Raw genomic sequence first — 15,933 nt, 5'->3', positions numbered from 1 at the left:
GATAGAAATAAATCTGTATTTTCATTTCTTTTCATAACCAGTAGTTTTTTCTTGTTTATTGCATAAGCATATCTTAATGAGCTAAACATTTCAAATATATTTGATGGTGTCTAGGTTTTCCAGAAGGAGCTGGGAAAAAGAACAAGCAGTGTCCAGGCTCTGAAGCGCTCTGCAAGGGAGCTGATAGAAGGCAGTCGTGATGACTCTTCGTGGGTCAAAGTCCAAATGCAGGAGCTGAGCACTCGCTGGGAGACAGTTTGTGCCCTGTCAGTATCCAAGCAGACACGACTGGAACAGGCCCTTCGGCAGGTAGAGGAATAATAATATTACTACATGTACTGTATGAGAAGGAGTGAAAAGTATCTTGCAGTTTAGTTGCCAAAAATTTAATTTAATTTTCACTTGAAGTTACTCTTATTTCATTTGAAAATACTCATTTATGTGCTAATGCATTGCTTACCTTGTCTATCCTTTTTCCACAGCACATAAATAGTGCCTCTTAGCATTTATTATTCCTGTTATTATTAGTCTCTGCCACAAATGCAAAACAAATGTTTCGAAGACCTTACCATCTAAGGAAATCACTGAAGTTACAGTCAAATATGAAGGATGATAAAGAACTATGCCCCATTCACAAGAAGCAGGAGGTTGCAATCATATTTATGCTTTTTGTGCCTTATTGGAAAAAAGTAATTTTGTGTATTGAAAAATTCTTTACACTGGCACAATTACAATGCACGGTGAGGTACTTCAGAGAAAAAAAAATAAGTTGTGCTGGGTGCAATCATGACCTAGAACAGTCTTTGTATATCAACATTATGTGGTACCAATCCCAGTAAATAGGTGCATCTGTATTGTTTCCAAACCTGAGATAATATGGATGTACAACTCTCTGAAGATATACAAGCTTAGATTGATGCTAGGATGGGGTTCCTGCAGTAGCAATGTATCCACTGTGTACAATATTCCTGCTCTGCTTTGCTCAGCAGACACAATCCTGAACTTAACTTAGAAAATAATTGTGTCTGAGTATGGCTGTACCCAAAGGTGAATCGTTTTTGTTTTCTCTAGACACAAGAGTCATTCTCCAACAGGCTGTCAATTAATTTTGCTTTACTGATGCTTTAGGCTGTGCAGACAATAGTACTCCTCTTTCCAGCTGGTCCCTGAAAGCATCTCCTGTGTAATTTGTCAGTGTGAAGGCATGACATTCTCAACTGAGCTGCAAATACACTATAGATCAGATGGCTAAAAGCATGAACAGGCTTTTAGGCTTCCTATAATTTTTTTGGGAAGCATGAACTGTTTTTACAGTTATGAAAATGTAGTGCTGTGTATCATTGACTTTTTAATGGAAAGATAATGTGCTGGTACTGCTGGATGATTAATGATTCCAAATGTGGGCTCAATCTCCCTGTGTAAGCTGCAGTGTGTCTGTCAGGTCATCATCTCATGAGTGACCATGACTTCTTGTATCTTACCAGGCAGAAGAATTCCACTCAGTTGTCCATGTCCTTTTGGAGTGGCTGGCAGAGGCAGAGCAAGCTCTTCGTTTCCACGGCATCCTTCCAGATGATGAAGAGGCCTTGAGAACACTGATAGAGCAACACAGGGTAAGCACAAACATGAAGAGGATCCTCTTCCTTCTAATAGCTCTGATAGTTCTATCCCAGATAGTTCTATCCAGCATCCAGTGTTGGAGCAATTGTTTCTGTAGAGAAATTTAATGTAGTTAAGAGTTTGATGTCCAGAGTGGTGTTGGGCTGTTGTTTGAGTCATCTTAGCCTATTAAAGAAAAAATGGGCCTTTAGAAAGTTGTTGTAAAGATTTAGAGACAGATGCAAGCCCCTCTGTGGAGCATACTATGCCTGTAATAGTCACACAGACTGCTACAGTAGCAAAAGTGCATCTGTCTCCTTAGCACCATTGACCTAAAGGGCATAGACTTTTCTTGCAAGGTCATTTGTAAACATCAGCAGAATGATGTTGTCATCCATCAACCTTTTGTCATGGTGAAACACTGTGCTGCCTGACTTCACATGCACTGGCAGCTGTAATATTCTAGTGGAATAGGTACTGCAGGTAGTAAATTATAGGCCATCAAACTAACTTTGCTGTAATGAAATGGGAGATTGGCTAAGTAAGGATCACAGAGCTCAAATTTTCACTCTCCAAACAGGAGGCGACAAACATGCACAGCCTACACAAAACAGTAACAAGTGTGTAGTGCCCACAGTGTTACAGAACAAGTTATAAGTCCTGGATATGTTCATCATTGCGCTGAAGAAAGTTGAAGCAAAATTTTTGAAATGGAGATTGGAAAAGCATTCTGTTTAAATTGAGTTTGCTAATATTATTATGCAGAGGACTATTATTTTTTATAAATATGTGTATTTTTAGCAAACTAATATTTATAATATTACTTTGCTAATATTATTATGCAAGATAGGACTATTATATGGTTCATAACTGAGGGATTCTCAATGTACTTAAAATGGAAGGTTTTGAAAAAGTTTTCAGTTTTAATTTAGGGCCCTGGAAACTGAGTGCTAGTCATAAGCTGGCAAATGTATGTATGCATCAGTGTGTGCTGATGTAGCAACCTCACAGTGTGTTGACTAATGTTGGGAGCAGCAACTTAATGTCTCTGTTCAATTAAATGTCTTTTAGCTGCCTTTCCTCCACATGTGCTGCACCAGTTCCCTTTTATTTGATTTTTTAATCTTCTGACTAGAGAGAAGAGAACTGATTGAAATCTTAGGTCCACTGAAATAATTAGAAAATAGAATTTTAAATGTCTTCCTCCACACTTTAGGTGGATTAGCAAAATATTTCTGTACTAATTTTAAAATTTGTGCTGACAAAGCATAACTTGGAACTTCAAAGCAAAGTTTGTCTGAGAAACCCTGTCCAGCTGGGGAAGGATGATAGCTAGCACAACACAACCAATCTTGGTGTTAGATATGGCCTTACTGTACTTAAATTTTTTCAGTAGGCTTCAGAAGGTGTTCCCCCAACCACATTTTTCTTTTTAAGGGCAAACAATATAAATAGAAAAATTGTCAAGTTCAGAAAGATTATGGCACTACAATTTTACCACTCACACACAATTTTTCTCAATAGGTCATCTCGCCATTTAAGCTTATAACATTAGCTTTCAAGAAAACAAAAAGAAAATAAGGAAAGAAGTAATATATATTACTTTTAAATACCATGTATGCATTATCATGCTGCACACTATAATAAAATTGTATGACTAAAATTATTATATAAATATGAAATGTATCATCCTTTTGTCACTGTGATTTTTGCAAAATAATTTTATTGCATTTCTATTGGACTACATATAGGAATGTTTTTTTCAGGACAATATTTTATCCAAATGGTCCATCTTTATATCCATTTCTGATTTTGCTCTTCTTGAATACTGCACATGATTTCGTGAATTCTGCTATCTCAGAGAGATATCTGTCACTTGTCCACCTCTCTAGGGCTGAGAGCTGTAATGGGTTAATGCACTGGATTGCTCAATGAAAAGCATCCCCTTTCCTCTTTTGTAAATGTGTCTGTGTCACTGGTTTGCCACAGAGTTCAATAAAATTAGGGAGAGTTTAAGACACTGTGAGTTGTGTGCCATAGATTTAATTCTTGAAATACTCTTAATACAGCTGAGCAGGGAACACAATGGGTGTTTTGCCCATTTTCCACCTGCCTGTGGCTTGTTTTGGTAATCTCTCATTATAATCCAGTTCAACTTTTCCAAAAGCATGTTGAACTGACATATTGTAAGGATGCATGTGTTTTTGTGAGAGAAGGTTTGCTATCATGATTTGGGTCTTAAACTCTGGCAATAATTAAAGTTTAATTCAAAATCAATTAGCAACAAATACATTTAAATATAGAGTCTACATATTCCAGGCTTCTAGAACAAGGTAGAAGAGAGTATATTTTACATTTTATTTCATAGTAACATCATACTTACTTTGTAAAGGCACAGGATAATGTTATTATGAGTTGTTGGAGAACTTTCAGAGACGTGTTTCCATTTTGTAGCCTAATTAAAGATACTAAAGTATTAAAAAAATTCCACTAGGCACTGAGAGATATTAGCAGTTCTAGTTAAGGATGCTCATAAAGATACACTGACTTACATAACATCTAGGCAGAAAAGTAAAACCATTGTAGTAGTAATGCTTAACAAAAATAAAAGGGAAAGGGAAAAAAAAATAAAAAGAAAAAAATGCAAGTGATAGAAAGGATGGGAAAAGTCCTCCTTTCAGTTGCTTTTTCTTGTTGTTTCTCCCCCACATCCATTTCTGGTCCTACTATCATAGGAATATCATATTGATGATACTCTCATCAATAACTATGAGCTTGGATGCCTAAAGTTGTAAACATCCTTCTGCTTTTACAAGATTTTTTCCACATGCTGTGTCTCTCCCCTCAGCTGCTGAGTTGTCACATTTGTGTTACTTTAGTAGAGTTGCTCCTGAACTCTGTCATCTTGTCTGAGCATGCAATTGTAGTTAGACATTTCCAGCCTCTGGTAGGAGCTGGATAGTTTTTTATGAAGAATTACTGTAACTGACAAACCAAGTCATTGAAATGTTGCCAATAGTGATTCTAACCATCATGTAGCTGGTTTAGAGCACTTCTAAATGCTGTGATTTTCCTTTGTATTTTTTTAACGGCATGCATCTTTCAAGGCTTTAGATTGTGGTGATCTTTTAAGGATCAGTAAGATGGGATCAGGTTTTAGAGCTTTGTTTAGTACTTTATATGGAATAAGCTTTTAAAATAGTTTAAGCTTTTCTCATACAAGTGAAACTTGCCTCTTGCAAGTTGGATCTGCTTGAGCAGTCAAGAGGCTCATGACCTTCCAGATTATGCACTCAGACTTCTCTTGCAAATTTTGTCAGTATCTAATTAAAACTATTACTTCTGTTTTAGGAATTTATGAAGAAACTGGAAGAGAAAAAGGCAGAACTGAATAAAGCAACAGGTATGGGAGAAGCTATTCTGGCTATCTGCCATCCAGACTCCATCACCACCATTAAGCACTGGATAACAATCATCAGAGCCAGGTTTGAAGAGGTCAGTATATGTTGAGCCATCTTTGTGGCAGCAGTCCATCTTCGATTAGAACACAGCTGACAACTAACATGGTAGCTACACTGTGAGGAAATGATCCAGCTGTTGAGAACTAAACATTTAAAATACCCATGGTGATGGATGTGAATACTGTGCTTCCCTAGGCTTTCTTTCAAAACTTACAAGGCTTTAAGAGCTAAAGCAGATGGTCAAGCTCCTTTGCTTGTATGTATTAAAAGAAATACTGTCTGACAGTTCCCAAGTGAGGAAAACCAATAGTTTCTAGGGGAAAATTGAAAAGTTACAAAGGAAAGAAATACAAGGGCAGATGTGAAGGATTTTCTGATTACATTAGAGAGGATTTCAGTCCAGCATATTCTTAATCTAGAAGGTATCTAGTTTTAAGTGGCTACAGGTAGGTTGTACCCTTAGCTGTTAAGATGATACCTTCTGTTTTATATTAAGCATAAAGGAAACCAAAATACTGGTGATAGCATAGTGTGGCTTCAGGAGTGCCCAGAAGGAAAAATGACACCAAATCCTGTGTGATTCACTAACTCACTCATATAGTTAAAATTCTTAATATGTTGCCTGAATGTGCTAGTTACTCTGTTTAGCAGCACTTAATCCTGAGTATCTGTAGAAGAAATGTTTTGGACTAGGAATTCTAGTTACCTAGCTACTGTTAGTGATCAGCCACTATATATGCAAACACCTTTGATATGCAAACATCAGTAGGCCTAAGAAGTAGCTCTGGGTTTACAGTTAGCAGGGCAATTTTAAATACATTGTGAAGAGTTTCAGATGTGCACATACTCATGTATTGGTTCCTTTGTCAAGGTCTTAGCATGGGCTAAACAACATCAACAGAGACTGGCAGGAGCTCTGGCTGGACTCATTGCTAACCAGGAGCTGCTGGAAGCCTTGCTGTCCTGGTTGCAGTGGGCAGAGACTACACTAACTGAAAAAGACAAAGAGGTTATCCCCCAGGAGATAGAAGAAGTTAAAGCGCTTATAGCTGAACATCAGGTAAGGAGCAGTAGGTGACGTGTCGCTCACATGGGGTTCACATCTCAGTGCAAATTTCCTTTGCTATTTTTTCTTATAATAATTGAAAACAAGCAAGGATAATATTAGGAATAAAAGATTCACAGAATCACAATGTTGGAAGAGACCTTCAAGATCATTGAGTCCAACCTGTTCCCTGATGCCTCAACTAAACCATGGTATCAAGTGCCACATCCAGTCTTTTTTTAAACAGATCCAGGGATGGTGACTCCAACACCACGCCGGGCAGACCATTCCAGTACTTTATCACACTCTGCATGAAAAACTTTCTCCTAATATCCAACCTGTATTTTCCTTGACTTGAGAGTGCAGCTTGAGACTGTGGCCTCTCATTCTGTCAGTTGGTGCCTGGTAAAAGAGACCAAACCCCACCTGACTAACCCACATGAAATGTATGATGGTGCTGCCATCTTAGAATAGTGCTGCAGTGTGGCTCACCTGATGAAATATCAAAAATAGTTTTATGAAGTGCTAGAGGGAGCTGCTGATGTACTGAATTCTCATAGATTTACCCCAGCTTAAACACCAGAGATTTCTTACTTCTGTGAACTGCAGTCTGAACAGAGGATCTTGGAGGCAAAGTTCTGTTCTATATCACCTCACCATATACAGTTAATAAAGGAGTTTGACACATTGGTTTTTAGACTTAGCCTTCTTTTAACAGCCAGGCCATAGTGACCTTAAAAGCTTGTACTGCTGATTTTTCTTATCTACAAAACATTTGTCTATGTCTATATTGTGAGGCTGGCATTATAACTGTCTTTCTGTGTATTTCATTTTAACTTTGGTGTTTTGCTATTGTGTATGTTTTTCATTCCTCTGGTTACTTTTGTGTAGTGTTAATTAACATCCCCCCTATCTGATTGCAGACATTCATGGAAGAAATGACCAGAAAACAGCCTGATGTGGATAAAGTTACAAAGACCTATAAAAGGAAAGCACTTGAACCCTCTCCAGTACAATCTCATATTCCTGTCCTTGATAAGGGGAGAGCAGGAAGTAAGTAACAGCATATTTTGGGGTGTGTCACATGTACCATTGCTCTATCTGTAAAGTTTACAGATTGCTAATAATCTAGTAGGTTTGATTAACATCTGGTGAAAGGGGGTAAAACTTCACAGAGAGAGACAAAATTGGGCTCTTACTGTCTATAAAATTATATTAATCCAGTTAGAAGTGTATTCAGTGAAGTTGAATGGAAAGTGAATCATAAGGTGAGGAAATTGCTTTTTGTATTTTTAGATATACTTACCCATTGTATTTTATACTTACCCATACATGGAACCTGCTTCTAAAATGAGGTTGTTTAGTTTGCAACTCTGAGAGATTTATGAAGATTTAATTTAAACTGTGCAGCATGACTAGTGGAGCCCTCACTAGCTTCTTCTGGCTAGATAAAAGAGGCTGTAACCACCACTATTTTTTTTACCATTGCTGGTTGTTCCCCAGCAATGGTACCAAAAAAAAAAAAAAAAAGAGCAATCCCTCTATATAGAATCATCCATATATGACCTCCTTATTTGGGACAGGAAGGAATAATTTTAGGAAGGTCAATGTATTTCATGGGAACATTTGTTTTGTTTGAGCTGGGTGAATCCTATGTCTTTTATAATGTTTTAACAGGAAAGCGTTCCCCAACACCAGGCATTTATCCATCAGCAGCCCAGGCACAAATTGAAACCAAGAATCCACGGGTAAACCTTTTAGTCAGCAAGTGGCAGCAAGTTTGGCTTTTGGCATTGGAGAGAAGGAGAAAACTTAATGATGCTTTGGACAGACTTGAAGAGGTCAGAAAAGCACTATCCAGACTGTACATACTTTTTTGCATCATTTTCTTTACCCTGGATTAAACTCCAATACTGTGAACAACTTCTATATTCATTGTATTATACTGTCTGACACAGCTAACTGAAAACACTGTGATATGTGTGCTTTCATGTGCTCTAAAAGCTGTCATGTCATTTTAAATGAGGAGAGCTGTGATACTTAAGATGCTTGCATAGATCCTCAAAAAATCAATTATTTAACAAAACACAGATGGTATCTATCTCATTGATGTTCTAGATTGATGTATTTCAGCTGAAAATTTTTTTTCTGTTTTTTATTAAGCTGAGAGAATTTGCCAACTTTGATTTTGATATTTGGAGGAAAAAATACATGCGATGGATGAACCATAAGAAGTCTCGTGTGATGGACTTCTTTAGGAGGATTGATAAAGATCAGGATGGAAAGATTACAAGACAGGAATTCATTGATGGAATTCTTTCTTCAAGTAAGTTTTAAAATGAACGTAATGCTGAACTTGGAACAAGCATCTCATGAAGTCTTTTTGTGTAGATAGTGTGACCTATGCATTTTATTGTGTTAGACGGTTACAGATTTTCTTTTTGAAATTTATTATAAAATATTATTTTACTTGAAAATATTTTTGGATTCTAGAAACTCTTTCTAGTTTTCTACATTTTAAATCAGGTTACAGATGTCACATTTATATTATTGTCTAATTAGTAGTTTGCTAGTTTATTGAACCCAGATTATCATTTCCATAGTACACTAGCTACTTCAACAATTAATTTTTGATTGATTACTCATAATAGTAAAAAGTACCTTATGTAACCTATAGAAGATTTTCAAAATCAGTTCATAGGATCATATGTTTTTATTAAAGAACTTATATAGAATAGTTTCACTTATAGAAGGAAACTGTAATTTTTGAAACCAGTGTTTCCATGAGCCATGACAATATTTATATACCTATATAGTAAGGCTTAAAATGCCAAGCAATCAAACGAGAAAGGAAGTTTCCTAGCTTTCCTGGTGGATTATATTCCTTAGTTATGGTGGTAATGTAAGTCTTCCACATCATATATGTGATCATATTTCCTTTTAGGAACAGACTGATAAACAGTTAAGGACCTAATACTTAAAATAATCCTTTATCTTCAGATCATGGAGACTTTTGCTTTGAACAGTAATGATTCAGAATTGATCTGCTTCTAGCATTTCATTTTAGTGTTATCAGTAGGAAAATGTACTCTCTATATTTCCCCCCTGCTTTAGGAAATGCAGTAAAGGATCACTATTGTGAATATTGCTGTTTTGCTTGAATTAATAAAAAATAATGAAAAACCTAATACCAAGAGGTTAAATAGTTTACTCTTTTAACTCAGTTGGTATCAATTTATTATGACCACCAAACAGTCCTGAATAATTCCTGTTCATCACCTTGAAATTTGCTTTGACCATTTCCTTGAGAATCTCTGCTGTGAACTTCATCTAAAGAAGGACTTCATGAAACACCATGCATGGATCTGCATTGAGAAGGCTTCACATTCCATATTTAATCAGCACTGAAATGCTTGCTTGATCTTTCCTCGCTAATTATTTATCTTGTTACTTTCTGGTATTTTATGCACTTTGAAGGTCAAAATGTTAATGTGCACACACACACACACACACCCCCCCCCCCCATATATTTTACAGTTTAATCTCTCTAAGCCACACTATGATACTCATTTTTATTCAATATCTGGGTAACACTGGAGATTCAGATTGGGATTTTTTTCAGAAATATTCCTTCACTTGTTTGAATGTCCTCATTTTTTGATAAGCACCATCTGTTACCAATGCCTAATCACCATACAATATTTGTGTTAAAGCTTCTCATTGTAATGGAATTGAAAAGTGAGAAAAAATTGTGTTGTTGTCTTTGTCCTGCAGAGTTCCCTACAAGCCGACTTGAAATGAGTGCTGTTGCAGACATTTTTGATAGAGATGGTGATGGATATATTGACTATTATGAATTTGTAGCAGCTCTTCATCCAAACAAGGATGCCTACAAGCCTCTCACAGATGCTGACAAAATTGAAGATGAGGTGCGTTCTCTGCTTTCTTAGGTTGTATTCTGTTCTACTGGAGTCCTATTCTGTAATAATTCACTTTATTTTCATTCCTATTTAATTTGAAGTTTATTAGGTACACAAATCTTTGGAAATGTGATATTTAAAGTAATTATCCTGTTGTGATTTTTTGCAGGTTACAAGGCAGGTAGCAAAATGTAAATGTGCAAAACGGTTTCAAGTGGAACAGATTGGGGATAACAAGTACAGGGTAAGTCTTTTAAGAACTTCAGTTCTTTCAGCTTTCTTCATATGACATGGTTTACACAAGGAATTAGCCTATATGAATTCACAAGAATCTTGTATGACAATTATACATTTTCTTTAAGACTGTCTAAATCTTTTTTTCTTGTTAGAACATATAGACTAAAAATATGGAAAATTGCTGCTGCTTGTTTATTTTCACTCTAACAACTGAAGCTGTTTTCAGTCATAGGAATTTTTAAGAGCTAACGGCACACATCCATACACATGCATACATACATACAAAATATCCTCAAAAGCTGGTCTTTCTGCCTAGATACCTTAATGTTTAAACTGTAGCTGATTTTCTATTACTTTAATAAAAACAGTGACTGATATTTTCTTGTGTTGTACTTCAAAAATCTTTTACCAAAGTGTATTCAATCATTTTTACACTCTTGTCATTTTATTGGAACACGCATACTTCTGAATATAAGCAAAGTGTTAGATACCTGCAGAATTATTTTAGATCACAGAAAAATAAATATCACACAGTGGAGAAATATCTGCTACCCCTGGATTCAATAACCAGAACAATTTGAGGTAAAATATTTGGCTAAGAGAGATTAATAAGCACTTGCAGATTTTAAAAGACCACAGAAACAGCAATGGGAAGGAAACAAAGACCTTGAATATTTTCCAATATTCAGTCTCTGGATGGCTAGCTACCTGCTCATCTCTCCAGTAGATACTTTATTTAGAATGTCTAATGTGTTAGTTTGCATGTGTTCTAGGTCATGTAGAGAATTTCCTGTAAACTAATCGTGTCTTTCTTCCATTTTTCATTTCTTATCAGTTCTTCCTGGGAAATCAGGTATAAACCAGTGGAATGTGTTATGAAGTATTTTTTGTTTGGTTTTTTTTTTGTTTTGTTTTTATTTTTTGTTATTCTTTTTTTTTTTTTTTTTTTTTTTTCCTAACGCATAGTGATTTAAGCTTGCAATGGTCAGCCTTCTTGCCATCCTTTAATTTTCAGCTAATTCATTGCTGGTCAGCTGTGGTATTTATTTAAATGCTATGGAGCATTCCTCGTCTCAGGATCACTCCTCTACAATCCCTCACCTGCTTTCTTTGGTCATTTTCCTCATTAAGGAGATTACTTTTAAAGGAACCAGATAATAGTCAGCAGCAATTCCCATAGAGAAAAATCTTGAGCATTTCAACTGCAATTGTAGAGATTACGATTATCTAATCAGTTTTATAGTTGAATCCTTCAAAATTCTGTAATGTCTTTTTTAGGCTATTTGATTAAAGGCTAATCATGGCAAACAGATCCCAGTGTCTTATCACTTTTTTATTACAATTTGCACAAAAAATACTTTCATCTTCGCAAAAAAGAGGTACAGTCTCTGTGATCAAGCAGACTGATTAAGAACCTAGCTGATAGTTATTATTTTATTTCCTTAACACAGTGAATCTTTAAATACATATTTTGGAAATAGGCAAAATAAAATTACTGTTCCCATGTAGACTAATCCCTCTCCCAAAGTATTTTCAAGGAGCTATGGCAAGTCTATAATGAGCTGGAGCTGTGTTTAAGAATACTTTGTGTCAGCTGGGTCACTGGTGAGTCCTCCCTCAGGAGGAGACGCTGCTCAGCGCTTACTCCTGCGCTTCACACTGATGCACAGCTTCCTGAGGTGCTAAATCACATCTGCCCAGTAAGAATGGAAACACCTTATGCAAACCAGATATCAGATACTGTTAGTCTTATGCTTTTAAAAAGGATGTAATCCATTCTGGACATGCTAGCATCAACAGCAATAGCCATTTTAAATCTCAAGATGTTGAAAATGTGAGTGCACTCTTGTTTACTAGCAGAGCCTGTTGAAGTATAGAAGAAAGCACAGAGCAGTGGATAACCTTGCCACATGCCTCAAGCAATACAGATCTAAGCAATAATTTAAAATATTTTCCACATATAGATCAAGTCTCTTTTTGAAAGAACTGTTTGAAATTATGTTAATCCCATTATCTATCATCTGTACTCTCAGATCTGGCAAACATGGAGCATTTCTTGAAAAGCTCTTAATGATGCAGAACGGCACCTACAGGCTATTGTCAAGATCAGGCCGTTTCGTAGCTTAAACTCCTTTGTTTTTACCTCTGGTTATTTGAAATAATGTTAAATACAGTTTAAAAAAACTTGTACCAGGCTATTTTAGGAAGGAAATCAACTGAATTACCATAAGAAGAAATGCAGTGATAGGTACTATTGTATTACCATGTTAATTTCCTGCCCCACTTTCTGAATTAACTTCATCTAGCTTGGGAGTTTCCAAAGCACACTGCATTTGACCCTTGGTGTAGTTGCCTGATGGGGTCTAACTGACTAATTAGGCTGTGATGGAGAAAAAAATAAAGAAAATGAAGAAAGACAATATCTTCAGAATCACTGGAAAAAAATTTGGTAGGAACAAGCCAGTGAAAATAAACAGTGTTCATTTAGATGCCTTTTTTAAAAAAACAGTGATCTACATATATAAAATTGTTCTTTGTTTGGCACATATTGAATGCATTATTAAAAAACTCTCAGAAATAATGCTCATGTGAATGTTCTTACTTATAACAAATACAATTTATTATTAAATTAAGAAGCAAGCTTTGCTTTTGTTTGGTTCCTAAAAGTAATATTCCTTTAAACTTATTCTCTCTTCTTGGCTTGAATAGTAACAAAAAACTAAAGTCATCTAACAAGTAGGGAGCACATTTGCTGTGTGGTTTGTTCAGTCCCCTTACTGGAGCAAGTAGGTACTGTTGAATTATGGCCTTCTCCAAGGGTCAGAGATTGTCCAAAAGAGGGGCACTCAACTCCCATTGGTTTTAGTGAGTGCTCTGCATGTTTGTGTGAGGGTGTGCTGCACTTGGCCTGGTGATCTGGTATCAAAATATTTCAGTAGTGCTGGCTTAAAAGTACTGAAATGTTCTGGTTAGTTTTCTTGAGATTGTGAGGTCAACATTTTGGTAATGCTTTCTCTGATCTGAATTTGAGTGAAGGTAATGCGTACAGGTTTTGTTACACAGGTTTCAAGAGCAAAACATACATTAGGCCTGGCTATCAGCCCAAAGGACTCATACAAGAACTTAGTATGAAACAGACTCTCATCTCATCTCTGAATCATGAAGAACATTCATGTGTAGTCAGAGGAATGACAAATATAATTATAGTTATTAATCATTCATTGCTTGTTTAATGTTCCCTTCCTCACATGCACCTTGCTATAGGTAAGCAGTGTCAGCACTGTAGTGCTATAACTGAAAATATTCCCATAGATTAATCAATTGATAGAACAGTGCAACACTCATAACACATTGAATTTCCAGATTATATACTGATTGTTTGAAGTGATGCTGCCTTCCTTTCAGCTGACAACATTAAAAATCAAGACTGTTGCAGAAGAGTGTTTGCTTAAGATTTTACCAGTGAAATAATGCAAATAGGTCTTCATTAATTTGCACAAAAGCAGACTGTAACAAATCAAATAATGTATTACTAATTTTGCTTATTTTATGATCTCAGACATTTGAGAACCAAACATAAAATTAAACCTGAGTTTCTTTGTTATCATCCTGCCATCTTCTTTTGATTAATGCAGTGCCATCTGATTTGAAATCTTAACAGCTTTAATAATCTGCATAAACAAATTGATTTTTTTTTAGCCTTTACTAATTATTAAATATCAAAATAAACTTTTTTAAATGTTTGATTTTTTTAACCTATCAGTGTTGAACTGCATCTGAATGCCTGAAAAGCTCAGACTGTCATTTGATTTTTATTGCAGTTTGGTGACTCTCAACAATTGCGTCTTGTTCGTATCCTAAGAAGTACGGTCATGGTCCGTGTTGGAGGTGGCTGGATGGCACTTGATGAGTTCTTAGTGAAAAATGATCCTTGCCGTGGTATGTAACAAAGCTGTTAAAAACTTGCAGCATATTATTTGGATGCAGTCACCATTCATTGTCTCAGGATGAAGATGGACTTGTATAAAATGCCAGTTGTTGTAAACATCATCTCACTAAATGTCACATTTTTGTGAACTTTAAATCACATGGTTGAGATCCTTTTCAGTTGCACTGATGTATGTCTGGAAAAACTGTGATGTCTTCTGCACAGTTCCTTCAGTGTTATAGTGGTGTAAGTAAGAACTGAACTTAGCCCAAACAGACTTTATGGTATGTAAGTGGCTTGTATGACTTGGCAGAAATAGCACACAGAAATGTCCAATAAAACCTTCTCAGCAACACAATAAGTCAAAATAAGGCAATTGAATTGATGAGTAACACCACCACCACAAAAACCTCTGGCCAGTCACTCTTCCCAGTCTTTCAGTCTCTACCTTTGTAACCTTGTCTTTTCCTTGGCATCTTCCTCAGAAGCACTTCGTAGAGCCCTGAGCCTTGTACAAAGCTAGTGGAAAATGCTCTGGTCCGAAGGACATTGTGCTCTGCAGGAGCAGGGAGTGTTCTATCACAGAGCCCTCCAGGGCATTGCGTCAGATGAGCTGTTTTCTCAGTACACAATCCTGAGGACTGTAATAAGGAATTCCAATAAATTATTGGATATTTATTAAGTATTATATCTTTCATTGTCAAATTAGGAATGAATTGTAACAGTCTACCTGTCGATAGGCCTGAGAAAAATGTTTGGGGTACAACAGAACTAACCAAGTTAACGTTTCAATGAAGCCCGATTTTCTGAGGCATGTTTTATTTTCTACTACTCTGCACTTTTGATGAACAGAAATAGAAAGGAATAAAAGGAGGACTCTTTTTCTTCGTTATATGTGAGCAGATGTCAACACAGTGGATCTGAAGAATACCTGTAAGAATACTCTGTAAAATCAACATCACTGGATGTTGTGCATTGCTACCTAATCCTTGCCTGGTTGAAATCAGTGATGCAGGTTCAAACTTTTCCTAAACCACTTCTCCTTGGAAATTTGCATTTCCACCAAGTGCTCCTCGTGAATTCAGATGAATCATATTGCAAAGAACTGTTGTCATAAACAGTTTTAAAAGTACTGCACCTAGTCATATAAAATCTCTTTAGCTTGTATTACTTCTTTATGTCAGCAGATAAATACCGCTGCTACACAAGTATACTTGGGACTGTAGCTGAGTCTGTCCAAACACCATTTCCTTTTTGCCTAGAGGACCTTTGAGAACTCACCCCAGAACACTTAGGGACAGCTTTTGCTCAAGTCCTGTCTTTTGGCCTGGTGCTCCAAGTCTCTTGCATATGCAGCTGCTGTACTTGATTTCTTCTCCTGCTAACGATTTTCTTTAATGTGACCCATGTCCTGTGTCATTTTTTCTAGTTCATCATCACGGAAGTAAAATGTTACGTTCGGAATCAAACTCTTCAATTACCACTCAGCCTACTATAGGTTGGCAAACCCCTCTCTTTGTCTCCTTCTCCTCTTCTTCTCTTTCTTAATTTCCTTCCTGCTTTTTTAATATCTGTATACTTTTAGCTATATGCTTCACCCATCATATTTAGCTTAACATGTTCCTACATGGGCTGGTGCTTTGCAAGCTAATTTTTTTGACACGCTTGAAGAGTGTTTCAAAAACAATTGCCATTCACACTGACACAGTTAATTGCTAACATGTCTTGCATTTGTTCATGCAG

At 36.3% G+C, this 15,933-nt stretch overlaps 1 protein-coding gene across 33 annotated transcripts in view; it reads left to right on the top strand.

Annotated features, from left to right (window-relative positions):
* The window catches only part of LOC110482163 (dystonin), a 283,630-nt gene that overhangs the window by 261,226 nt on the left and 6,471 nt on the right, over window positions 1–15,933 (top strand). For 23 of the 33 annotated variants that reach the window (XM_085574702.1, XM_085574681.1, XM_085574699.1 and 20 more), the window contains 12 exons: window positions 115–309; window positions 1,485–1,613; window positions 4,951–5,094; window positions 5,932–6,120; window positions 7,029–7,158; window positions 7,783–7,946; window positions 8,269–8,431; window positions 9,880–10,034; window positions 10,195–10,269; window positions 11,098–11,115; window positions 14,084–14,201; window positions 15,620–15,688. In XM_085574702.1, coding sequence (XP_085430828.1) covers window positions 115–309; window positions 1,485–1,613; window positions 4,951–5,094; window positions 5,932–6,120; window positions 7,029–7,158; window positions 7,783–7,946; window positions 8,269–8,431; window positions 9,880–10,034; window positions 10,195–10,269; window positions 11,098–11,115; window positions 14,084–14,201; window positions 15,620–15,688 — 1,549 coding nt within the window. The remainder of the gene's footprint in view (window positions 1–114; window positions 310–1,484; window positions 1,614–4,950; window positions 5,095–5,931; window positions 6,121–7,028; window positions 7,159–7,782; window positions 7,947–8,268; window positions 8,432–9,879; window positions 10,035–10,194; window positions 10,270–11,097; window positions 11,116–14,083; window positions 14,202–15,619; window positions 15,689–15,933) is intronic. The other 10 variants (XM_085574701.1, XM_085574705.1, XM_021551192.4 and 7 more) reach the window with 3 other exon arrangements.

The sequence above is a fragment of the Lonchura striata genome, chromosome 3, assembly GCF_050655825.1.
Source record: "Lonchura striata isolate lonStrDom1 chromosome 3, ASM5065582v1, whole genome shotgun sequence".
Classification (NCBI taxonomy): Eukaryota; Metazoa; Chordata; class Aves; order Passeriformes; family Estrildidae; genus Lonchura; species Lonchura striata.
The sequence above is the reverse complement of the archived record's forward strand: the minus strand, read 5'-3'. Positions and strand labels throughout refer to the sequence as shown.